Source organism: Lytechinus pictus, chromosome 7 (assembly GCF_037042905.1).
Source record: "Lytechinus pictus isolate F3 Inbred chromosome 7, Lp3.0, whole genome shotgun sequence".
Classification (NCBI taxonomy): domain Eukaryota; kingdom Metazoa; phylum Echinodermata; class Echinoidea; order Temnopleuroida; family Toxopneustidae; genus Lytechinus; species Lytechinus pictus.
The window spans coordinates 30,497,907-30,525,776 of NC_087251.1; the positions used below are offsets into that span (position 1 = coordinate 30,497,907).

At 37.4% G+C, this 27,870-nt stretch overlaps 2 protein-coding genes across 3 annotated transcripts; both read right to left on the reverse strand.

Moving 5' to 3' along the window:
* Nucleotides 1-6,111: 6,111 nt before the first annotated feature.
* LOC129264583 (uncharacterized) lies at nt 6,112-16,295 on the reverse strand. The gene is made up of 5 exons (XM_054902484.2): nt 15,876-16,295; nt 10,622-10,718; nt 10,001-10,136; nt 9,272-9,436; nt 6,112-8,808 (listed from the first exon to the last, which is right to left on the reverse strand). The coding sequence occupies exons 1-5, from the start codon at nt 15,941-15,943 to the stop codon at nt 8,741-8,743; spliced, it is 534 nt and encodes a 177-aa protein (XP_054758459.1). The 5' UTR covers nt 15,944-16,295; the 3' UTR covers nt 6,112-8,740.
* A 1,386-nt stretch (nt 16,296-17,681) lies between these two features.
* Nucleotides 17,682-27,267, reverse strand: LOC129265833 (2-aminoethylphosphonate--pyruvate transaminase-like). 2 transcript variants are annotated; one of them, XM_054903763.2, is made up of 8 exons: nt 26,951-27,267; nt 25,497-25,646; nt 24,978-25,078; nt 21,447-21,696; nt 20,893-21,057; nt 20,229-20,388; nt 19,447-19,607; nt 17,682-18,996 (listed from the first exon to the last, which is right to left on the reverse strand). In XM_054903763.2, exons 1-8 carry the CDS (start codon nt 26,988-26,990, stop codon nt 18,848-18,850), a joined length of 1,176 nt encoding a protein of 391 aa, XP_054759738.2. In that variant the 5' UTR covers nt 26,991-27,267; the 3' UTR covers nt 17,682-18,847. The 2 variants fall into 2 exon arrangements, with proteins under 2 accessions (XP_054759738.2, XP_063958509.1); XM_064102439.1 differs by lacking the exon at nt 25,497-25,646 and having other exon boundaries at nt 26,951-27,164.
* Nucleotides 27,268-27,870: the final 603 nt, after the last annotated feature.

Here is a 27,870-nt window from a genome sequence, read left to right on the forward strand (position 1 = left end):
CATTCATCTGTCCCCCCCCCCCCCCCTATCGGCTGCCAAAAAGGGGGGAAAGGAGAAAAAGAGGGAGAAAGAAAGAGAAACGTAGAGGGGGGAGGAGAAATCATTATTCTATCATATTAGGTTATACTACATTATATATATTATATAGTATTATATAGTATTATATAGTAATCATGAAATATAATTTGCTTATATTAGGGTCCATGTGTTCACCATTCCTGGTGCTCGCATTGTCTGTTTATTGATCCTGTTGTACTAAAACATCCCGTTTTCAAGTCAATAATAGACCTATTTCCTCTCACTTAATACCCCCATCTCACTAGATGGCGATTCCACTGCGATCGTCAAAAATCGACAAAGCGTGGTATAACGTAGCTTGATCGTGCCTTGATCTTTTCAATCTTCTCCGTCGTACCTTGATCTTTTCTGAAGCGGCAAGGATCGCCACCATCTTTATGGTCGCCACAAAATTTTGAACATGTTCAAAACTTACGTAGCGAGATCGCGGAGGTGCTAAAGCGCATCACAATCGAGTCATGAGCGTATTACAAACGACATATTCGTAGCTGTAACGGAGCCCCAACGCATAAAGCGTAGTATAAGCGCATTAAAAGCGGCACCGATCGCCCATGGTTTTCAGGCCCGTTTCCAAGACAATTCTGCTACGCTGCTTCCGTTTACAAGGCGACTGCCTTGCGCTCGACACGCTTCACACAGCTTCCACCACGACGCTTCCTTCTTTGGGTGGCATGTGGCCATGTGGCACACGTTCTCAGCCCGCTACAGGCGTTCGCGTTGCGCTTTTGCTGCGCCGCTGATGACTGGGCAGCGATTGCGCAACAACCGTCAGCGCTGCTATAAAACGCCGTGCCGATGGTGGCGGATTATCATATTTGCAACAGATTACGAGGCGATACCACGGCGTTTTCAAACATAACTCCCAGAAAAAAGACCAGAAAAGGGAAAGCTGCCCAAGCTACCCCTCTTAGGCCGGCGGTCGAAGAGGAAGATCAAGGGGTTATGGTGGTGGTAGAGGAGGAGGAGGTAGAGGAGGAAGAGGAGGGGGTACAGGAGGAGGAGGTAGAGGAGGAAGAGGAGGGGGTAAAGGAGGAGGATGAAAATCTTACTGCTGAGCCAGCTGGAAAGAGAAAAAAGACGCTCAAATGTCTTGATGACGAAATGGGTTACCTCTGCAGAAATAAATAAATTGATTATGTTTTGAAAATAAATTGAATTCTAACCACAGTGACAGTAGACAACATCAAATTTTGTTAATGATTCGATCACTAATGTATTGATTGGGAAAGGAAATCTTTAGGGAGATTCTGGCATTGTGCCCCCCTCCCCCTCCCTTTTTATGAGTGCTCTCACATCAGTAGACTACTTCTTGTCAGCAAATTTGAAAGGAATTTACCAAATATTTTTGAGTGACAAACTTTGTGGAAAAAAAATAAACAGAATATCAAAGATTTTTATGCTCTTTTATGAAATTCTGGATGCATCCCTCAAATTAACTATTAGGCTCATCGACATCTTTTGAATGAAATTTAAAAAAAATTGTATATTATGACTTAGGTGACAGCCAGGATCGGACCCTGTATCTTTTTCGCCTCCTCCTTCTCCTGTCCTCGCATTCAACTTTTAACTGATGTTCTTTTAGAATGCCAAGATGTATAAGTCCAACCAAATTCTGGACATCCATGTTGGTCGGAGGTTGGCAATCGACTGAAAAATGCGTCATGTGCCGCGATTAGTATGCCGATTGCTTGAAATCGTTTCAAGAGCCCATCATGAACGTAACATAATCGCTTCATTCGTAGCACCACCGTACCGAGGTCCTAATTAGCGTATGAGCCTCGTTGTACGATCGCTTTGATCGCAGAAGCAGCGCATCACATCTGCCTCGAATCGTCGCAAGAAAGTGGCATCGTCGTACTATCAGCGTATTACCATCGCCTTCAGCGCAGGTCGGTCGCATAGAAGTTGCAGTGCAATCGTCTCGCAGGCTAAAAATAGAATTCGAGGAAGATTCTGCTACGATTTGCGGGATTTACACAGATCGTCATGGTCGCCACGATCGCCTTCCAAGTGAGATGGGGGTATTAGAGTTATTATTGTTTTATGTAGTGACATATCTATGCTTTTTTTCATGTCTACTTAAAGTAATTGCCCCCTTTTGAGGTCTGAATATAAAATATTTCCAGTCGTGCTTTCGTTCGCATTAGTGGATTGGCGAGATTTATCTGCTCTTCATTAATTCTTAAAAACAGTTCTTAAAATTTCCCTTTTTCTGTTCTGAATATTCAAAATTTTCGGGCCGCGCTCCGGGCTCGCATCATTTGGTTAATGAAATACGTATGGTCTTAGTGAATTTCTACAAACAAGCCTTAAATGTCCCTCTTCATGTCTGAATTATTAAAAAAAATCAGCTCCCGCTTCGCGATAGCATTATTTGATTAGTAAGATACGTATCATGCTCATTATTTCAATGACTACAAAAAGAGCTTCATGTGTTTAGGTGTAATTCAAAATCAGCAAGCGCTAACGCTTGCACTAGATGACAATGGTGAGATATGTATTACTCTTAATGGATTCCTCAAAATAGTCCTTGAAATGTCCCTGTTTGGGGTCAATATATAACAAAATTTCAGCTAGCGCTTCGCGCTCGCATTGTTTCTTAAGTGAGACAGTTACGTATCACGATTAGCCTACAAAAATATGCTTATAATATCCCTTTTGTAGATCTGAATATCGCATTATTTGATCATTGGGATACATATCCGTTTAATGGTACAGTCCTTAAAATGTCTCTATTAGGTCAGTAGGCCTATACCTGGCAAATGAGTGCGCTTCGCGCGCCCACTAAGTGACTCAATTTTTGCTGGTGCCCCCCCCCCCATGCCGTTACCCATGGTACGCCACTATGGAGACCTTTCCCCCAAACAAATGCTCTAACTATTATTCTTTTTTTCATTGATTTTTCCCCCCTATTTTTCTTCCTCTTTTCTAATTATGTTTTCGTTTTTTTTTTTTCCCCCTTCACTTTTATCTTCAATTCTCTTCGTTTTATCTAACTTCACAATGAAGCACTTCCCATCTTCTCTGGCACGCTAGTGCTAGAGAAAGAATGGGGAGGGACGATGATGATGATATTATCTGTATTTTGAAAAATATGGTTTCATTTTTTTTTTCTCAAACAAACCAAGTGAAGGCGAGTGAAATATAATTTCGATGTATTTCCACGCGTTTTCTACTATGAATCAGAATCAGGTATTCCAAGCAGTATTGTAATTCATATACATCTAATCAAGTAATTTTTATAGTTCCATCAAATCCAGACTAATTTAAACCCGCTGTCATATGTTACTCTCTTTCTTTTGCCACAACCCCACCCCCCCCCCCCCAGCAATACAATTCCAGAATTTATTATGTTTCTTAAAATATAATGCGCATATCGCGTCTCACCAATGCAGAAAAAAACTACCCACTAAAAATGTGCATCTTTCTGGCCTGCGAAATATGGAGTGTGGTGTTTCTCGAGACCGACCCTGACATTGTCTTTATAGTCTTAGACACCATTCTTATCATTGGCGACAACTTCAGGGGATGTCCTCTGACGAGACCATGATGAGGCCTCGAGGAAAATTTCCCTTTTTTGCATATCTTATCATTGATCTCGGACAGAGTCATCGTCTGGGCATTGACCGTGGTCTCAGAACTTTTATGTCCTTGGTCTTGAGCCTTACTAGCCTTGACCACAGGCAATCGACCTCGCTATTTGTCTCGGCTTTCCGGTCTTGCGCAAAACACTGCGAACAGTGTAGACCTATAGTTGAGTGCTGGGTGAGTTGTCCTCCAGGGGAATTTCCCTCTGAGAGGGAGAGAGAGAGAGTTACTGTCCGGGGGTTGGTCATCTGAGAGAGTTGTAAAACTTGTCCGACTTTGAGTTGTCCTCTGGGGGAGTTTTCATCTCGATGGGTTGTCCTCCGGCGGAATTCCATCTGGATGAGTTGTCACTCTGGAGAGTTATCACTAGAAGGTCCTCATCAAGGAGGGGAACTTTCATCTATAGGGGAGTTTCCTCCAGACCTCAAGAAGAATTTTCCTCTACAAGAAGGATTTCTTCTCGTGAAGTTATTCTGGAGGAGTGTTGTCCGCGGGATAGCCGTCCCTGTGGGAGTCTGTTGTTCTCTAGGTGGGTTATATATCGGGGAAGTTTTCATCTGGGTGACTTTTCCTCTGGGGTAGTTGACGAATTTTAGTCTAGGGGAGTTGCAATGCCTCTATCTAAGAGTTTCCTCTATATAGGGAAGGTTTTTCTCTGGCATTGGGGAACATGAAGGGTAAGGCGCTCCTCTGGGGAGTTATCTGGAGAAATTGCCCTGTAAAAAAGAGTTATTCTCTGTCCGCTGGTTGTCCTCTGAATGAGTTATCCTCGAGATGGGAAGTCCTCCTAATGAGTTGCACTCTCAGTGAGTTTCTCTATTTATTAAGCTGAACTTTTTGTTGGAATTGGCTTGATGATCTTTATACCATCCAAGTAATTATTTACAAATAAAAGTGGAGATATTTGTCCTAATTAAATTTTTCTGACAAAACTTCTAAATCATTATCGGGTTCCACATGAAAGTATATACAATGACCGAACTAGACACAAGTGCTCAGTGCACCTGTATATTTTTTGCCCTTTTCAACGTTATATATTTTTTTGTGTTATTACAAAAACAATAGATGGCGCTACACAAGACATAAGGCTCTGCTCATTCGGGTGCCACGCGCGTTAAACATTTCCCCTAACTCGTGTGTTAATAATAAAAAAAATAATTAAATAATAAGGATGAAATTAGAGGGTCGAATGTTTACTAACGGTGGATAGGATATAATATCTGGCATTCCATATCTGACCAGAAAACTATACCTTGGCCGGCTCATTTTAAAAATAGATCGGCATCTTTCTGAAAACATCCCCTGACGGGATTGTTCATCACCCAAAACATGTAAAACACTAAATAGCCCTGATTCTTCCACCAGTCAAATACTTCAAAGAGTTAAGGGATTTTCTTTCCCACTTAGGAAAAGAAGTTCAGTAGTTGCCCTTCCTAGAATCAGTGCTAGATGGCTAATCATATACACTATTTTCAATCAGCTGTATCAAATTAAAATTTGAGGAATGGGTTTGACCGAGTAATTATCTTTTGCCTTTTTGTCCTGTTGTAGTTGGGCTCTTGACACCCTCAGTTCGTCAATGTAGAGTAATTCCTCAACTCACCATGAATTTCGGCGAGTTAATTGCTTAAAATGATTCATTGAAATTATACAGGATATTCGTTTATAAATAATGATCTACTTGACTCATATTCTTTCATAACTTGGCCATTCGGAGAAGTCAGGATGTAGTAATGTATTTTATTTATTGTTTTCGTCAACGCATTTCTTTTTATCGATCTTAAACATAAAAAGACTGGAATTAGACCTATTTTGGGATTTGTAACTTCTTTTCCTTTCAGTGGATAAGAAACGAAATCTTTATTTTCCTATGATTTTGATACTTTTGAATGCGTAGGAATCTGAATTACTCGTGCGTGGCCTAAAACTATAAAGGTCAATCCATGAAAGACACAGGACGCGCATCGCCCCAAATGATAATAATAACAAAGTGAAAAGAAATAAAACATAAAAATAAAAACAATGATTTTTTTTTGTTTAAATCAAGGAAGGAAAGAAAATATGACATGCCCTCTCCCCGTTCCATTTTTGGAATGTTTGCATTTTGTGGGGAAAGAATTTGCAAAATACATCCCAATAAATTGAATTTATCTCGTTTTTAGTGAGTGATGTTGAAAACCTGAAAACGCACGTGCGTTTTACCTTAATCAATCCCCTCCCCCTCCCCCACCCTCCCCCTCTCTCTTCTCTCTCCCTCCCTCTCTCTCTCTCTCGTTCTCCCTCTCTCTCATCCTCCTTCTCTCTTCCCGTCCCACTCTCTCTCTCTCTGATGGCTCCCCATGCACATTAATGTCTATTATGATGTATTTCTATACCATAGCATTATGTTCACTTAAACTCTCACCTCAAAATCAATTTCACAAGATATGTATTTCGAGACTAAAATTTTGAATATGGAATTAAACTATTAAGTTTATTTTCAGCAGACAACATTGTGTTATAAAGAAATGTTAGTATGTAGGGCTAACGCTGAGGTGAAATATATATATATATATATATATATATAGCATAGGTCCATTGATTCTTTAAGTTCTTCATTTTGAAATAAAATTCACCTATAGTAATTATAAGAACGCCTGTTATTATGAAACTAAATGTTAATTGCGAAGACCAAATATGACGAATTTTCTAGTGTCAATCAGCGTAAATGGCGTATATAGAAAGACGAGGCAAAGTATGTAGTTAAATGATGTTGGTTTACAGTTTCACATAAGTACAAAAGATAAAGTTATGGCAAGTGAAAGAGAACAATTGAGTTTTCTCAAATTAATGAACATGAAAAAATTATGTACAATAAGACAAATAAATTCCTAGCTGGTCGCTAAAGAGTCCTTATACCACATAACCCTAACCCTATGCAATTATCATTTCGATATGCAACCTTTTATCCATTTTTAAAATTCCGATAATATAATTATGCAAATACAATGATCCTAAAACATGTGAAATGATGTTTCTGAATCACATCCTCTTTCAAAGATACTAGTAGGTATATCTTATATTACTTTGATACCACAAATACATCAAAATGATGTCTTTAAAGCTGCGATTGTATTTTATCGGTTTTAATTGATTGTTTTAATGTACGACTTCATTTTGGTGTGGTTTGCGTTTTGAAGAAAAAAATGTATAGTTATTTAGTATTTCTCAGTCCTTTGACGTCTGTCTTTGTTTCTTTTGTGTAGTTTTTACTTGAATAATATATCCTAATATTGCTCGTCGGATGTTTCAAATGATTTGGGCTGTTGCATGATGGTATACGACACAAAAGTGTATCATAAAGGACCTAATACTATAGTACAAAAGTAGGGAAATAATTGCAAAACTTTATAATTTTTTCCCTTTTCACCAACAAGTCATGCTTACACATTTCAAATGATAACTTAGAAAGAATTTTCTCTTTACACATTTAGAAAAATACATTTCTGAGAAAGAAAAATAATATATAAAAATTTCTTCGCCAGCAATAAACATGATAAAGAAAATAGCACATTACGGAAACCACATGCAGCATGAACATAACAATAAAAGTACAAACCAGCTGCAATGCCACTCATTAGAAAATTGCACCGACATCTAAATTTTGTAGGGCCTCTATCATAAAACATTAATTAATTATTGGGCCTTTTCACACGTGAATCTTGAATCATTATTGTAATGATGATTGCTATATCGCGATGACTGTGAATAGCGTTCGTGATTCTTATCATGTTCTATATAGTTCACACGTGCTAAAAATTCGTCATTAGCCTTATTTTTAACTGGAATCATCATTCAAATTACGATTTTTGTTTTACCGTGTGAAAGGGCGGCAAATATCTTTTTCTTTTTCATAACTGTATCATTACAAGGATACTACAAATACCGCATTTCTTTTAATTCAAACTTTTGATTTAAAATTAAACATGACATAAAGTCGATCAAAATATTTGGATGAATAAGATATTAATCAGGGGCCGCGGAACGGTTTTCAAAGTGGGGGGGGGGGGGGGCCGGGCTGAGCCAAAAGTGGGTGGCTGACCATGCAAAAAATCACAATCATATGGTAATTTTTACGTTTTGTATACACGGTTTTGGAAAAAAGTGGGGGGCTGAAGCCCCCCCCCCCCGCTTCCGCAGCCCCTGTTAATGTTGTGGCCTTTAGAAATGAATGACGGGCTTAATGACGACACGCCACTCAGAAGCAAAAATATATAGTACACCTCTCAGATTTTTCTTAACGAACCTATAAGTTCGTTCAAATATGAACTAACCAACCGTCGGATTAGAATAAATGCAAAATGAATTGGGACTTTTTAAACCAACAGTTGGTCGGTTCTTATTATAACCAACTTATAGGTGTTGGTTAAAAAATATGAGTGTGTATACAGGGAGATGGCATCTCATGCATCGCTTACACATATCCTTACACGATAATAATGCCTCTTAAAAGAATTGTTGAGAATCGGATGTTTGTGCACCATTCTCAACAGCACTAAAAAATATGCATAAAATCACAAATATTAATTATTATCAAATATGAATTATGAATGAAACCGACCTGCGGCTCCTTTTGAAAAGATATATCAGGATAGGCGGATCTCAGAATTAATGTCCAATTTTATGTTTTGGGTATTTACAAAGGTAAAATTGCATTTCATCTAATCAAGGGGAAAAAAGAAAGAAATATACAATGTGCATATTAACTATATCGTGTTGAATATTCTTAAAACTTTTGGATGGAGCTTTAATTTTTCCTGTTCTGCCCCAACGATTAAATGCCTTAACAGGTCGCCCCTCCACGAGATCCGCCTCGGCAAACATTTTCTTTCACGTTCACCATATACACCGAATATTGCATGCATATGGAATAGCTGTTACAATAGTAAATTGAATATAGAGTGTGCTTCACCTTCAAATATATATAAATAATATATTCATTTTCACAGCACACAATCATAATGATGGGCCTTCAAATCAGAGAATTGAGGCCAAATGCTTCCAAACCGAGTGATTGCTGGACTATACACGGATCTCAATTTCTTGGTGCGTTCCCGAGTCCAAGATGAGTCTTGTATGTCCCAAATGTGTATTTTTGCGATCCTTAAGAGAGAGAAAAAAATGAGAACATTAAATATGATTATGCGACTGTAATGTGATTTAACAGAGTTTTACATTAATGGTTTCCTGATGTCAATTTCCGCAGTATTTCACTTTCTCATCCTACCCCCACCCCACTTCTGTACCAACACCACCGGGAGTCCAATGATCATGATGATGATGACTCTTTTTGTTTAAAGGGGTAAGAAAATAGGCATAACTGAAATTAAAGTTTCCCATCAGAGCTATCTTCCCTTTTGAAAGTTTTGGCGAGGCCGAAACATGTCTCCATAAGTCAGCTCAAACAAACAATCATCGTTCTACATGCTGCATCATGCTGTTGTGTTTCGCTTCTGGAGATCTCATTTTAAAAAATATTACAATTTGGGTTTACATAATAATAGTGTAAAACTCAGCACGGGAGCCATTTACTAATTCTGTTGCTGTTGTTGTTTTTGCTACTTACTTGAGATAGGTTGTTTCTCTTCCAACCAGAATTTAAAACCTTGTTTGGCATGTTGATTGTAGTAGTTCTCCCTCCATGATCGTCTATTCTGTGGGCTCATCTGATATGAAGCATAGGTGATGTAGGGAGAGTTACCGTCCATCGCCGCGTTCTGGCTCTTCGATACTGCAGAAAGATGAAGAATGATATTAAGGAGAGAACTTATAATATATACATGCTACAGTCACACCAAAAGCTATTACATGTATGTTATTTCGAGTGGCATAATAATCGATCGATTGGAGGCCGTATCGTTGGTGTAAATGTAGCATAAAACGGTCTTGAAAGGATGTGAAATTGTTCCTAGCACATTATCATGATACAAGCAAAACAAAACATACGCATCCGTCCCCATTTACATTAACAAGGCGAATGCACTCCCCACTTGCGACTTCATTGGCATCATCACGGGTATCATTTTTTTGTATTTGTCATATATTTCAAGAATATCGTATAATCATCTCTTCTCAATATTTGTTCTGAAGAAATTAAATTCAAATTTAATCAGATATTTTTACAAATCAAGCTCACATTATTATGAAGATAAACTTTACCGATGGGGGCGCTTTTGAACTCCGACGTTCAACGCACATTAATCTTGATTAATTAATATTTTTTTTTTTTACCACTGGGTGTCTCCTTTCCCAAAATTTCAATGAAGCGTTTTCTTTTTTTCCTATGGATGCTCACCATAAGCGGTTAACCCTTCCCCTACTTCTCCTTTCCACGGAGAGCGAAGAGGTACCGGTCTGACGTAGGATTCCTGTCGGGGTGCTGCCCCATACTTGACGATCCCAGACCCATGACCAGAATGAAGAGGTGGTAACTGGAGATGAAAAGGGAAAATAGAGAGAGAGGGGGGAATCAAAATGGTCAGTGATATAACATAAAAATTGAACTTTTGGGGTAAAAAACAACACTTGGACTTGCCCCCCTCATAATGGCTATAGGTCTACTATACTCGGGATAAGCAATTTTGTCATCATAATCATTAAATCAGAGCTGCCTGATCAGGCTTTCAATCGTTCACTATAGATTCGTTGTTCCAACCAGTTTTATTGTATTTTATCATAATTTTGTATGGATATAACCACTTCCATACGAACGTAATTTGTTCTTTACTTAAAAAAAAGAACAGCGAGGGAAAAATTAATGAAGAGTAAGTCATTTAAGGAAAGGTGTACGAAAATGGGAGTAGATCAGTGAAAGAGAACCATACGGGATACATTATTGAAAGTCGTGGTTTAAGAAGTGGAAAGGGTAGCCGAAGGAGAGGGGTAGGTGAAGAGAGAGAAAAAAAAAGAATAATACCATTCTTAGTTGTTTTGCGTAGTTTGCTTGTGGAATATTGACTGCTCTGATCTCGACGCCCTCTGCGATCCAACGTGGAATGTTACCATATGCCATTCTGCAATTTAAAAAAAAAAGAAAAAAAAAGAGGAGATTAAGCATTTTTTTACCCCCATGATAAGCCATTATGTAGATTACTGATGGGTCACACGTAAATTTCACATTTCAAAAAGCGAAGTATTGTGATACATGCCTATTATTCTTCCCCAAGTAGTTCCAATTCAATTACCTGTGGTATAGCATTGAGAACAGCTCAATATCACTAAATTTTAGTGAGAGAATAACACTAGTTTCCTTCGGCAAGAAATTTATCCACATTGTGCTGCACTCGACCCAGGTGAGGTAAATGGGTACCCGGCAGGATTAATTCCTTGAATGCTTGAGCGCCTAGGCAGCCCAGCTAAAGCCGGGGTAATAATAGCAGGGCCCGCTGGGAGAACAGTTTTCGGAACTGAAGCGGTTACCCTGGGTAAATATACCGCTATTATTATTATTATTATTATTATTATAAGAGAAGGGAGCTGGAGGAACGGAGAGGAGAGAGAAAGGAAGGAAGGAAGAATGAAGGAAGGAAGGAAGGAAATAAAGAAAGAAAGAAAGAGAGAGGGTGAGAGCGGGAGGGGAGAGAGAAGAAAGGGGAGGGATCGAGGGAGGGAGGGAAGGGGGAGGGAGGTACCAACGTCGATAGTTTGGGATTTGAATAACTGAGAACCAAAGAATTAACCCTCATTATTCCGAATCAAACGCTAAATATCTCTCTACAGTTTACATGATAATGATATACAACATACAACAATACACCGGGAGAGTGTTTCATCAACATTTTTGTCCGACAAGTTGTCAGATCTGACAACTTCCCTTGATGTTGATTGGCTAAGGAGCACTGTTACTATGGCAACTGTCGGATAAAATGGGACTTGTCGGATAAAACGTCCGACAAGTCCTTTCATGAAACGCTCCCCGGGAAGGTTCCCTTTTCTCATCAAATATCATTCGGTATTTAAAAATGATGACATGAAGTAAAGCAGTTATTGTGCCGGATATCTGTGGCAGATCGAGCCACTGATGTAGTTGTCTGGTTTCACACAATCCCTGCAGGGGCACAGATATTGCCAACACCCCCCCCCCCGTGATATTTTATCTAAACTGGCTAAATCCGCCACGAGATGTGATGTAAGAAATTCATTTTGTTAATATCTGAAATTGAAGGATGACAACTACTCAAAATCAATAGATACTGGGGGCCACGCTGTATGCATTTGGGGTTATTATTATCGATAGTATCAGTAGCATATACCTCTTGGAGTTGGGAGACTTTCTCTCAATTTTACAATGACAATGGGTAAAACAGACAACCATTTTACATTGAGATAATATATACAAATTGAAATTCTGCTGAAACCCTCTTCGTATTGGATGTTGTAAAACAAACGGAAATGAATAGAGCAGACAACAAGAAAACCGACGAAAATACTAAAACAATGAATTAAAAACGAAGATTTAATATAATAACGCCAATTAGATTGATCTGCTTTCATTACTCAACTGCTGGTCTATTACTGTGATACTTTGGAATTCGATTTGGTTTTTAGTTTTAACATATCGTTCCCAAAAGGGGGCACGAGGACAAATTTGTCAAGGAAAAAAAAGGTATTTAACCAAAACTTAATATTTCGTCCCCCAGCAAATTTGACAAGCAAAAAAAAATGTCTTCACTTTAAAGGGCACACTTCTGTTTTAATGGCATTTTTACATTACAAATTTTAATTTTGCTTCTCAAAGGGGGGGGGGGGGGCGGCTGTGTCCCCCTGGATCCACCAGTGCCCCACACATAAAGACGCAGAAGTAATAACAAAAAAATTAAACTGAATAATCCGATGAAAAATGAAAATAGCGCACAACCCATTGTGCCTCTGCTTTTATTCTGATATCAAATCATCTTAATTAAAAGTCAGCTCGTCAAGTTTAGTATAGATATTTTCGTACTTTGTACTGTCTGTTTCTGGTTGTATCTTCCTTGCTAGATGTGCCGTCCTTGATATGTTAATTTAACAAATTAAGTTAGGGGTCGTCTATGGGAAGCACAGCCAATTCCAATTTGACATTTTGGAAGATTGGTGATCATCGTTTCGCAGCATTTCCAATTCACATCAACTCTCATTTGATCTCCTCGACTTTACTACACAATTTTAATGAATATATGTGCACTGATCAGGTATTGTTTATGTTTTAAACAAAATGTCAACAATCTAAACAGCAATGTTTAGCTTCTAATATTTATTGCTTAAACGTGAACATTATTGTTTGAGTTATCTTTAAAAGAGTTCGAATTGTCTTTAAACTCTCAAAGAACAGCTGACGAAAGTTAAAATAGTTAGCCATGCTGTATTTCTTGTGATTTTTTTTTTGCCTACTGTGTATAGCGGAAATGTGAATGGAAGGCCGGCTCATTCCAAGGCCAGTTCCCGTTGTAAAAAAAGTTAAAATTGTGTTTCCATTGGCAACAAAAAATAATGTTGAACGCAAAGTATAATTTAGCATTCAGTGTGACGCAAACTTACGACGGCATCATGACCAACATCGGCCTACAAATAAACTTTTTCAAATTAACGACTGTCCCCGAGTCTACAGATATCAACAAACATCTTGAGTCTTCTTCAGGCATGCTATGAGTTTTTCTCATACTCCTCATAGACTAACAACATATCGAGCGAGAATGAGAAGTCGACTTATCCGCCACTGACCCCCATTCTTTTCATTATTATCAAACTGTCCGCCATTGTAAGGAATCTATAGACATACATTCTTAGCCGCCCCACGCCCCAATGAATCTGTATTATGCGTAACCCTTTCGATGGAGAAAATTTACAAAGAAAGGAAGGGGAAAATCGATGGCCGAGTTATTGTCTGAGCGACGGGAAGAGAGTCCGGATATAAAAGATGATCGAGTTTACTTTATCGTTGCATGAGTGTGGCCAAATATTAAGACTTATTTTTAAGTCGTGATAAAGAAATCGGGTACATCGTGCAACTCCTGACATATCCGCTTTCATTTCCATTTTCCCATTTTTGAAAATTGTTTGACAAACAGAACTGAATAACAAAAGCACATTCGTGAAAATATATTTTTGCTTGGTTAGGATGTGCCTGTTATATTTTCGCGACATTTACTGAATATAAAGCATTTCCTATCCATTTGACATAATCATTACATAATAATTTATATGTGTGGTTTTGAATTAAAATTCATTTCAATCAAAAGATGGATAGATAGAAATAGATAGTAGATAGATAGATGCATGCATGCATGCATGATCACTATTTTATATTCCCCAAAAAGAACATTTTGCCTCCATCACACTTGAGTTAGGTAATAACACGTTTTGGCGTTACTTACGTCATATTAACACCATGTTGGCTCCCTTTGATCTATGCTATAGATCCACGACAAACGATGATCATGGGGTATATGTCAAAATTTATTATAATATGCGTAGTAGTCATATCTATTTCAAGAGTATATATAGTATATTTGTGAGACGATCTTCTGACATAAAGGCGTTTACCAGCAAGTCGGTTTGATTGATGTTTACTCGTACTATGTTTTGTGCGTCTTTTATTTAACAATGTTTGTTGAACCAGCCTTGGAGATATCCCAGGTATAACCAATGGTTGTCATGTCTGGATCACTATCATTACTGGCGGATCCAGTGAGGGGGGGGGGGGGCACAGCCAGGCTCGTGCCCCCCCCCCTTAGAGAAGCAAAATTAAAATTTGTATTGTAAAAATGCCGTTAAAACAGAAGTGTCCCCCCCCCCTTTGAAAGTGAAGAAGACCCCCTTTTTTTTGCTTGTCAAATTTCCCTCCGAAAATTGTTTATTTTGAAGCGACTACATAAATTTCGACAACTCATTTCCTTAAACATTATTATTCAAAGTAAAAACATGGGTTGGTTTAAATGATGTTAAAGCAAATAAGCATTTTCTCTTTCTATAGCTATTTATCTCCATCTTTCCATCTCCCCCATCCCCCCTCTCTGTTTTTCCCTCCTTCACTCTCTCTCCATCCCTCTCCGCCCTCTCTCAATTATTAGTATTTCTTTCTTTCCCTCTTTCTCTATTTTCTTTTATTTATCTCTATATTTTCTTGTCTCCATTCTCTACGTTTTGTCTCTTTCTGGGTCTGCAATTAATTGCAAATTACTAGACACGTTCCAAACAAACATTACAACTGATTGGATGAGCTTTTATGACTGATGGAAGAATCTGTTTGATTGATCAAGAACAAATCGCCGCTATCAAGCTTTGAACTGATTAGTCTGTTTGCTATCTTAGGAATTGATGGGTTGGTCCATCGAATGTATAATGGACATTGAAGAGAACTACACACTGTAAAAACGTTGTTTTAGATATTAAGCACATTGTTTAAACCCATCACTCTAACAAGTCGTTCAAACTATTCAGAAGAAAAAAAAATCGTTTTTAAAAATTATGAAATTGTTTAAACTTTCAAACAACTTGTTAAAAAATTTGTTGTTTGAATGACGGGCTTAAAATTTTAAACAACGTATTTGAATTAATGTATATATGGAAATCTTTAAGTTCTTTAAATGTATGTATGTCGGGTATAGTCATTATCGACAAAGCCAATACCTGGGTCCCCGTTGCATAAATGTTACTATTATAGTAATTTTGCCATCCATTGGTAATAGGGATGGTAACCGTTCTTAACAGCCAATCACGATCAAGAATGCCATGGGTGTTACTTGGATGGCAAAATTATCATAATACTTTGATGCAACGAGGTCCTGGTGCTCTTAATACGATTTTGTCTACATCCTAGAAGGTCACGTCCATTTATAATACAAACACGCACACCCAATGATTATACCATGCAGGAAATAATAACAAATACCTGATCATAAAGAAAGCATGCAAAAACATAACATAACACAAGAAAAGTTGAATATATTACAAGTCATGTTTAAGTTTGACGTTCAGTGACTATATGGTGCTTCTTTATCAAATTTTTGTTTATCTATCATGGTCAGTTATGTATTGAATATTAATATCATTACTCATTAGCCGGAATTACTGTATCTAAAAATTTAGTCTACTTTTTTGTTAATGATGCAATTATATCAAACATGTAGAATAAGTGTGTTAATCCTAATGTATTTAGATGTTTATATTTTTTAATAGAATGAAATTCTTACCTTTCGTCTAGAGTTAGGGGATTGGTATTCTGAAGTTTAACTCGCGGTATTGCCATTCCAGTCGTCATCTTGACAAACTTTTCTCACCACGCTAAAACTTTAGAAACAATCACAAAATAAAGGAAAAAATCTGCAAAACACCCCTCAGTATTTCAAACTAATCGTCCAGTTTGGAAGCATGGAAGTCACATATCCAGCCAATTTGATATTTTTATTTAAATATAAATCAAATTGTGACCTGCGTGCATAGCTGTCGACATGAGCAGGTTTCCACTTTGCAATGTTCCGATTCTGCTTTAGTGGGGGTATTGATAAAGCAGCGTGGGGGAGATGATTGGCATGATACCGGTAATTGTTCGGGGTGAGTAGGGCACGGAGGCGAGGGAGCGAACCATTCGCAGACGGCTTCGTCCGTTACTTGGCGACGACCGGGTTAGACTTATTGATACAGTCGTTCGGAAGCTCAGAAAGAATAAAAACGCGATTTGGACGAATAAGGGAGGACACGCTTTGTTCTAAGACTTCGACCACATAAAACATCGAGAGAGGAAAACATTGATTCCTCTTCACTTAAAGTTATTAAGTGGCATATACTCTACGCATTGGAGTGAGCAGGGTGGGATATCTACATAGGATAGTAATTTACTACCTTGTAAACTCCATTAAAGGGGAATCCAGCCTCGGCCATAAAATGTTGTGTTGGGAAGGAGAAAAATAGATTAAACAGAATGGTGAAAGTTTGAAAGAAATCGGACAAGCTATAAGAAAGTTATACCTGCTTTAAAATTGAGATCACTCATACTATGTAGATTTCAAATTGGCAACTGGGTAAGTAAATTATGACAAGGGGCAAGGACAACTTTCCCATAGGCCATGTACTTTATTATCAGGGATTTGTGGTTTTCTCCTAAGTACCCATTCCCCTGGGGCAGTAATCTAAATATAACCCAGGTAGTATATTGTTTTATGTCCTCATGAAAGAAAAATATAATTTGAAAAAAAACTTTTAGGAAAAATGACATTTTAGCCATAATATGTATTGGAGTACATGGAAAAGTAGTCCTTGCCTTACATCACTATGACATCCCATATGCGGCCAATTTGAAGTCTCCATGCGTATAGTGATTACTAATATTTACAACTTTTAAAAATTCATAACTTTCTTGTTGTTTGTCCAATATTGTTCAAACTTTCACCTATCAACTTGTCTGATTTTTCTTTTCCTTATAAAAACAAGTTTTTATTTGGATTGGATTCCCCTTTAAGGTTGATTTCCTTTTATGTTTATCTATTCGTTTATAAATTTAAAACTAACATACGGCACATCTATATTCTAAACACAGTCAGCCCAAGACTTATCATTCATATCAGTTCATGGATCCTTTCACAGAACTTTCACTAGAATAATGACATTTTCGCTATTTTGATAACTTTCCTATAAAATTTTAGTCAAGAATCAAAATGTTTACAGTAAGTTCCTCAGCATCTTTGCTTTTCAATAAAGACCGAATGGCCATCACATTTCTTTTCAACCCAAATTAATATTATATTTCACATTGTTTTATGAAAAGTAGATCTATGTCTATCAGTATCATCCTAAAACACATTGGTCTGTGCTATGGAAGAAGATTAAATATGGACTAGATCTTCATAAAGTCAATCAGTTCCTGGTTAATTAATCTATTTTCTTTTCTTTATTAGAGCTTACCTTTTTTACAATATATTCATTGACTTGTTTTTCATTTGTTTATTCAACAAATTGATAAGCTGATAAGATATTACTCAATAATAGATGACACTAACACATCTCAAACGAATAAATTGATATTTATTGACAATAGGATGACATGCACATCACAATCAATATTACTAACACAATATTGAGCCATTCCCTGATGTATGTGCGGTGCTTCATGTCGACTGTCGAGATACATCTTGGCAAGTCGACGTTATGTCGATATGGCGAGATAGTCTACTTAATCATACCGATTCCAAACTGACCAACGATATTCAATTTGAAATAAGGTAAATGATCGGTCTGGTTTCGTTGATGTGACGTTTGACGTTGGAGGTTGATCTTTATCACCTCCTCTGAAGTGGTTTATTTCCAATTCGTCTAATGCCAATTTGCCCAATTTCTAACTCGTCTACTACCATTTGATCTACCATCAGTTCGTCCACTCAACACATGGTCTACTTTCATTTAGTCTAATGCCATTCCGTCTAATAACCAGTTGGTCCAATAACCATCTAGTCCATATACTTAAATGACGAAATGTTGATGGACGGAATTAAAGTAGACCATGTGGTGAGTGGGAGAGTTGGCAGTAGACGAATTGGCAATTTACCCTCTGAAAGTGATGTCTGCATTTCCTTTACAGGAATTACTAAATGAAAGGATCAACTCAATATGAGTCAAATTAGCAGCTTCATTAGTTCTATGATAAGACATTTGAAGCACATATAATGACAATAATACTATTGTATACGTCAATATATCAACTGATCATAATTTTCCAATTAACGCAGTGGCAAGCTATATAGGCCTACAGACTTCCAAGTAATCCATGTACATTACATATTCTATAAGTTCGTATATACCTTCAGCAAAGTTATCCCTAGAAAAGCTAGAAAGTACGATTTCAAGGGACAAGAAAGGAAGATATAGATATTCATACAGGAAAATTGTAATAGCCTACCAATTTGGGGGCTGGTTGTTTGAAGACAATATATAGTAAGGACTTTTGAAGAAAAAAATGAGAATATCTGAACTTGGAATATGAAATCTCAGAACATATCTATCATTGTCTAAAACATATTGATATATACAATTTCAACGCAGTGGAATTGAATCAAACATTCATAAATCGATTGTAATCATTTGTAAACGATGAAAATTGATGAAGAAATATTAACAAATAAAACTGTACATCTACTTTCATTATATTATGTAAATCGTTTTTTTATTATTATTATATAAGTGGAAGTGGGATGTCCATGTCGTTGAATACTTGACGGATACCAGACAGTAAGAGGCGCATATCATCAGGAAATAGATGACCGATGTTTCCAATACGAAAACATTTTGCTTTTGTCACCTTACCAGGGTAGATAACCAAACCTGTGCAAACGATCAAGGTAGAAAAAAATAGAGAAAAGAGATAATTGATTAAGCAGATAAGTATTTAATAAATATTCAAATACATTTTTGTCCGACATAAACTGCGATAACCTGCGAAATTGAGTTGATATATGACCGCGATGATCAGTCATTCCCCCATTTTCATGCAAAGGATTTCTTGATCCATCCAGATGTATTTTAAGTTTTCAAAACCTTCAATAAACAAAATAATCTCATATTCATTTTATCAGAAGAAAGTGACAGATAAAACTAGATATTAGTACAGATTATTAATCAAATGATTTCTTGGCCCTTCAATTAGTGAGCGAGAGAGCGGGTAAGATGCATGGAGACTGGAAAGAAAGTGGGAGAAAGTTACTGTAATGACGTATTTAGAGAAAAGCAAATGTTATAAGGAGTATTATATACGAGCAAAACGAATAATTTTACCCAATTTGCTTAGCCGTTGATACATCTGGGTGAAATCAAAGTTTGGATGGTTTGGGTAGTAGAAAGATGTTATGATATAACCATCGTGGGTATCATCTAAAAACTCTTGAAATCCAAACTCTTTCATCCCTTCTCGTAAGATTTGACAATTCTCCTTGTACCTGCAAAGGAAGGATTTTTTAAATGTTAAAAGTGCGAAAGGAGGGGTCGATAGAGGGATAGAAAAGATGATGAGCTATTTTTTTTTCAAATTAAGAGGAATCCTATTAAGTTAAAAAAAATGTCCCCTTTTGGTTACTGTTCACCAATAGGGAGTTTCCGCACCGCGACGCAGAACTGATTAAAAAAACAAAGTAAATGTAAAAAAAAAAGAACTATGAGCTCTTTGTCGAAAACTGATGAACCGGCACAGCAGTTTGGTCTAAGTTTCGGAGCTGATGAAAAAATCTAATGTGTCGTTTGTCCAGAGTCCAGGACGAAACTGCTGTTTTGATTCACCAATTTTCGACAAAGACTTCTTGGTTGCGCTTTGTCATGAAACGCATTTTGCAATACATTTTCTATGTTCTTGAAAGCGTTCTGCGCCACGGTGCGAAATCTCCCTATTCCGACTCTTCCAAAGGTTTGTAGATTTTAGGTTCATGTTCATAACTCAGAATTTCCGGGGACTCTGAAATTTAAATCACACAAATTTAATTAGTTTAGTTTTAAAAAGAAGTGATTACACTCTACAAAGTGTTTCAAGAAAGATTACAAATCAACAGGTATAATGGTCTTCTTACCGTTTTGATCTTGCCATAACCCCACCTTCGGCTTGAAATTCTTTGAGTGCCTGATGAAAAGCTAATATGGTGTGGGTAGGAGGGGTGAATCGAAACTGACTGTTCTTCTCTAAACCTTGCCACTGGTCGTACAGATCCAGGCTTAGACTACGAGAGTTACCTGTGATTAATGATACATCAAAGAAAGATATCAACATGGGCAGACCATGCATGGACCCCACCCCCTATCAACGCCGATAGCTATTGTAAAAAAAAATGCATCAATGGGTAAATGGTTTAGATTTGAATTTCATGAGATATCGGCAATTATAACCTGAATGGATCATTTTGGAGATTAAAAAGGCGGATATTCGGTCTGTCCGATTTAATATCTTTAAATAATGTCGCAATGCACGATTTTTTCAAATTCGAAATGCTTTCCCCTCCCTATATAGACCCACATGTACACCATGGGATCTATAAAACCAACGGCCTAATGAGCGAATGAAAATTAAGGGGTCAGATATGGCGTATATATATGGGACAAAAAAGCTATGAGCGCGCGAAGCGAGTGAGTAAAATTTCTTACGCCAAATCTGATTTTGTGATAGATTTGCATGACTTATATAACAAATTGTATCACATATTCCACCCTTTTCAAGCAAGTGCATAAAACCATCATTACCTTGACACTTCTCCAGCTTATCGATTTTAGCGATAGTGTATCCGAAACCTGGGACACCTTCTAGGCACTTGTTGGCAGAACTGATCAAGAAGTCAATACCAGAAGATTCAAATTCGATAGGAATCGCTCCGAAACTGCTCATGGCATCGACAATATAAGATGCGTCTATATTGCATGGTATTGGGGATTTGGTGAGAGAATAAATAAATGGATCAGTAAGTAAATTATCTGAAAATTAAAATTCAATAGTCATTTTGATTGACAAATCAAATGAAATTTAATATCTTCATAATTAGGTGAAGAGAGGAAAATATATAATGGCATTTGAACTAAATACATTATGGTATGGAATATTATGAAGTATGCCTATCTATTGGAGGTAAGGAACCAAAATAAACAAAAAAGTAGCTCATTTTCTCCCACTCTCTCGTAAAGCTAATATGACGTGCCGACAGAAGTTTTGAAATTCAAACCTTAAACGTATACAGGTGTAACGAAAACTTGTTATTATATCAGTTTAATGAAATAATATAGAGTTGGATAGACCATCATACCTGGGCAATACTTTTTCACGACCTTGCCTACATCATTGATAGGATTGATGACGCCTGATGTTGTTTCGCTGTGAACGATTCCAACATTTGTCCATCCTCTATCATCCTTTAATTTCTCCTCTACCCGGGCCGGATCTACTTTCTCATCCTCGGGAAAAGTCATCACTTCCAAACCAGTCTCGGGAATCCCGAGAACTTTGACTGCCTTCGCCATGCGCATACCGTACGCGCCATTTACTAGTAACAAAACCTTGATGATAATGACGAGAATGACAAAGAAAACGAATCATGTTTTGACAAAGGATTTGTTGAGTATGAAAAATATCATTTTTTTTAAATCACTCTTTATGGCAAAATGTTCCCTGCGAATTTGAAGCGTGTAAATTGTTACCTTTGATTGTGCACGCAAGACTTAAGAGATCATTATCCTTTTTTTAACACGGGAAATCAAAATGTCAGTTGGCTTCCCAGTCGGTGTTAACAAATTTCTATGGTGCGAGGTCATTTCAACACGCTGCAGCAGAGCTGTGGAACAAGTTACCATTTAACCTGAAACTTGCCGATACAATTGAGAGTTTTAAGAGTCTTTTAAAGACACATTTCTTTCTTTCTTTATAATAATTTTTTTTGGAATTTGTGCCAAGGTATTTTCATCTTTATATGACACTGACCATATATCTATTTCTCTTTTTTTCTCTTTTTCTTTTCTTCTTTCAAGCGCATAGGGACTTAAATTTACTTTTTGTGATATGCGCTATAAAAGAATGGTTCATTATTATTATTATTGAATCATTTATAAGTGTCAAAATACTCATACCGAGTTATTTAAGTGAAATGTTAGCGGGAATTTACTTTTTTGTTATGTTTATATATATTCATACTATAATTCTATTTTTGGAAACATCCTTTTACCTCAGTCGGTTTGAGTTCTTCTTGAAATATCTCTTAAAGCTAATGAACTTCGCTATTAAAAGCTAATGAAATTTTTCTACATCTAATTAGAGCTAATGAAACGTCTCTAAAACGCATTTAAGCGAACGAAACTTCTCTACAACGACTCAAAGCTAAAATGAAACTTCTCTACAACGACTCAAAGCTAAAATGGAACTTCTCTACAACGACTCAAAGCTAAACTGAAACTTCTCTACAACGACTCAAAGCTAAAATGAAACTTCTCTACAGCGACTCAAAGCTAATAAAAATGAAACTTCTCTACAACGACTCAAAGCTAAAATGAAACTTCTCTACAACGACTCAAAGCTAAAATGAAACTTCCCTACAACGACTCAAAGCTAAAATGAAACTTCTCTACAACGACTCAAAGCTAAAATGAAACTTCTCTACAACGACTCAAAGCTAAAATGGAACTTCGCTATAACGACTCAAAGCTAAAATGAAACTTCGCTATAACGACTCAAAGCTAAAATGAAACTTCTCTACAACGACTCAAAGCTAAAATGGAACTTCGCTATAACGACTCAAAGCTAAAATGGAACTTCGCTATAACGACTCAAAGCTAAAATGAAACTTCTCTACAACGACTCAAAGCTAATAAAAATGAAACTTCTCTACAACGACTCAAAGCTAAAATGAAACTTCTCTACAACGACTCAAAGCTAAAATGAAACTTCCCTACAACGACTCAAAGCTAAAATGAAACTTCTCTACAACGACTCAAAGCTAAAATGAAACTTCTCTACAACGACTCAAAGCTAAAATGGAACTTCTCTACAACGACTCAAAGCTAAACTGAAACTTCTCTACAACGACTCAAAGCTAAAATGAAACTTCTCTACAACGACTCAAAGCTAAAATGAAACTTCTCTACAACGACTCAAAGCTAAAATGAAACTTCTCTACAACGACTCAAAGCTAAAATGAAACTTCTCTACAGCGACTCAAAGCTAATAAAAATGAAACTTCTCTACAACGACTCAAAGCTAAAATGAAACTTCTCTACAACGACTCAAAGCTAAAATGAAACTTCCCTACAACGACTCAAAGCTAAAATGAAACTTCTCTACAACGACTCAAAGCTAAAATGAAACTTCTCTACAACGACTCAAAGCTAAAATGGAACTTCGCTATAACGTACTTGAAGCTCATGAAAATTCTCTATCTACCGCGTAGCAAGGATTTAATTTTGGAGGGGGCGGTAAATGTACGCAAAGCGTTCCAACCAAAGGTTCCAACACAGAGCGCGTGAAGCGCGCTCCCTCGGGGGGAAGGTGCAGGGAGGGGGGGGGAGTCCCCCCCCCCCCTCCCGCGCGAAGCACGAAGTTTTCGATATCTCATCAAATTCAAATCAAGAAGGCGTCTCTTGTGTCTCTAGTACCTTATCAACTCGAATTCAATTGAACTGCTGTGATAAAAAAAAAAACATTTTCAAAAGATATTATGAGCTTGAAGAATTTGAAATAATTCCTCTTACCGCGCGAAGCGCGGAAGCTAAAGCGTTTTATAAAAATTGAGAAGAGAAGTGGTATAAAATGCCTACCTTGGTCAGTTGGTCACATCACATTTGATTTAAATTTTGTTAAATCAAGTTAACTCAAGTTGCAAAACAGAGTAGAAGACGGATATATGCAGGTAGGAAATTGGCCCTATTCATTCCCGCGAATGGCGTTGAAGTTCTGAATTTTAGAAATTTCTCTGAAACTTTAACCTGTTATAACTTCGATATTTCTTAGACTATAACTCGATTAAGAAGAAAACAAGCTCAAAGTGTGAAAGGGATTATGCAAGCTAGAAAAGGGACTTAATTTTCCTTTCCCATGCTCGCGAAGCACGGAAACCTTTGTGATTTATTTTGGAGAAAAAAAAAGTGTAATTTTGCTCATATCAAGCGCTCCCTTTTGTTTGATTAAGAAACTTCAGTGATGTTAAACATTTTTAATCAATGGCACAAAACAAGACAGGGGATGGATGTGCAGCAATATAGAATAAAGTTTCATATCGCCATACTTTTGCATATAGCACGGCGCGAATTTAGTGCCTCCCCCTTTGAGCAGATATACTTTGCCAAAAAGTACTTGCTGAAAAAGCGAAAGAAATATCATTTGGGGAGTTGGGAAGTGACGGTAATGTTTACCCTCTCCGAACAGAAGAGCCGACATTTTGTGTCAATGCAATTTTAAAAAATTAAATAAAATACTTTTCATACTCTTTACACCCATGTATAATTTATAATTTCTGGCACGGAATATACGATTCCCACAGCCGGAAAGGGGAAAAACGGAGTTGATAAAATGTGTGGGAAACGAAAGGGAAAGGCGATTTTGACATTTTTCCCGCGCAGAGCGCGGAAGCAAAATTTTGTATGAAGAGAGAAGATCAACGTTTCGTTTAGGTTTTTAATATTCTTTTGACAAAAAAAGAAGGAAAAAAAATCAAAGCTACATCTTTCTTCCCTTTTTTCCTTTTCCTCTTTTTTTTTTCTTTTTGGGGGCGTTTTGGGGGGGCGACCGCCCCACCGCCCCCTGGCTACGCGCCTGTTCTCTATTGGGAAAGATAATTGGAAAATTTACTTACTCGAGGGTTTTCTCGAGGAATACTAGATGTAAGAGCGGCCTCTACGCTGAAAGTACCACTTCCTTGCATGAGAACGCAGGTATAGGTTTCTTTTGAAACTCCTTGAGCGCAATAGAAACGAAAAAGAAAAACAATCATATTCGATGAAATAAATGAAATAAATATTCGCGTTGCCTCTTGATTTTAGGTCATGCTATTGATTCATCATAAAAAATGATGCCAGTCAATCATGTCCCATGTCTTTTTTATATTACACTGCCGACAGATAAAATGTCCAACATTTAATCATAATCCACTTGAAATACGCTTTCGTGCTTTCGTGAGTCATCCTGTGCAAGCCTGTTGTTTTAATTTAATGCTATACTGTATATATGTTGTGGTGACTTGCCAAATAAAATCAATCAATCACTCACTGTTGCCCCCCCTTCCTCGATAACGTTGTCCCCTCTTTAAAATAAGACTCACATCGGCTCCACCCCCTCCCCCCATGATTTATACCATATTGGCCACATTTCATACCAGCAATTTGAAGTAAACTTTCTCGAACTGATTGGATGATGTTAATAAATGTCTGGTCTCTGGACCCTAGATCTTGAAGCATGGCTTCTTTAGTCGTGAGGCTGACACTTAGAGGGCCTGGAGTAAATAACTTCTTGCTCTGACTGCATTCTGATTTATAAGGCAAAATGTGGCACATAAAATAAAATTAGATTAATAAATATGATTTAAAGGGGAAGTTCATACTGACGTCAAGTAGTTTTGATAAAAGTAGAATAATGAAATAAAGATATTGGTGAAGATCCATAAAATAATATAAAAGTTATGTTTTATTTTATTTTGTGACGCCCCATTCAAGCAGAACCACAATTATGACGTGATATAAATTCCATGAAATGCTTTTTCTCAGAAAACTCAAAACATTTCACCCGTGTATTCCATATATCATTAGAGTGTATTGTAAATATCATACACATTTCAATCGTGGAATCTATATGCCACGACAAATATGGGTTAGCTGCTTGCATGTGACGTCATCAAAAATATTCATGAATCTTATTCTTTGATTGATTGCCGTCAGACATTATTCAATATATTTTTCTTAATTTTCTACATTAATACAAAACCAACATGATGTCAGGGTGGACTTCCTCTTTAAGGGCAAGGGGTCACTATATAGAAAACTCAGGGAACTTGGGGGCAAATACGTAGCTGTCTTTATCGCCCCACCCCCTCCCGTCGACACTCTGTCCTCGGCACGCCAGTACAGTGTTTCATTTTACACAGCATACTAGTATTGCAAATGTATTTGACCAGCTTTATATCATAAGAGAAAAAATACTTTGTCTGCGAATGATATCTTTATATATCATATCTTTAACTCTAAATGGTTTCCTTCCACTACGCCAAACTTTTTTTCCTACTTTGTCGGTCATTACATGCCTCTCTTTTATTGCACTTATCTGACATCTTTCCCCGTCATTTTTCCATATTCATAAGCTTCCCGCCATTTCCATTATCTCTTTCCACAACCGCCCCCTCCCACGAGTAAATTAATGAGAGAGAGAAAAAAAAAAAAAAAAAAAACTTATCTGACATCTTTCCCCGTCATTTTTCCATATTCATAAGCTTCCCGCCATTTCCATTATCTCTTTCCACAACCGCCCCCTCCCACGAGTAAATTAATGAGAGAGAGAAAAAAAGATGAAGAGACAGTCAGATAGAAAGAGAGAGAGAGAGAGAGAGAGCGGGTAGGGGAACTTTCACCCCCCCCCCATTTGTGAAGCCCCTGGCGACACCTGTCACACAAAGAAAATCAAATTCCTGAAAAAAAAAGATATATAACATACTTTTCAAGAATGTTACCTTCTTTCAACTGATCGCACTCTTATATCCCAAACCCCAAAACTTTAAATACATTACCAAAAAAGTTAACAAACCTTTTTCGAAAATCCATGGTTTTATAACTCACTTACCTGTCTTTCCAGTTGAAGTATCATGGAACCCAGACTCCATTTTAACAGTTAATATATTGTAAGCTCCTTACAACAATTCTTGTTTGTCTGTGAAGTTCAGAAAACAGTTATTCCGCATTTATCGCCAATGCTGAAGGTGCATCTTCCTTCCAAACGACATGACTTAAAGACCGGTGCTCCAAAATCTAATAATGGCGTATAAAGCAATAATGTATGTGGGGTGGGGATAGACCAATCGCAAACGTTGCTTATTTTAAATAAAGAAAACTTGTTTGTCATATGGCTTCACATGTAGGCCTATATTTTTGTTTTCACATGTATATATTTGTTTTATTTTGTACATATTCAATGGATGTAATGTTGGTGGGGCGTGGGGGGGGGGGTCGCCCCATTGGAATTATCACAGAAAGTATACAAGACAGGGATAGAGCACATAAACATTCAGTCACATGTTTTGTCATTATGACAGTGTACCAAACGTGGGTTTTGATCATGACGTATTTGCAAAACACAATTGCCTAGTATATTAAGTCATATGTATAAGTCCCTCGCAGAGTATGCGTGACCTTTGATATTTAATTCCCTCTTCATTTTTTTTTTGCACTCAGGGATTACTTGGTGTGCTATAGACCTACAGTATATACGCAAGTCCTGATGTAGCTTTATTCATTCCTCTTCGAGACGGCTACCCGGGGGGGGGGGGCACTCGACCAAAAAAGTAGTGGGTATGTGCCGCGGGCGAGACAAAAAACGGGGGCCTTGGAGCGGGCTTATTGTAAAAAGGAGGGTCCTCGGAACGGGCTTCGGAACTACAAATGTTTGTGAAAACGGGGGTCCTTGGAACGGGTCCCTGCGTGTGAGTGCGTATGCATCCCTATGGAACGTGCATGCAGCTAGCCCAGCGGCACGGGCGCCGGGTG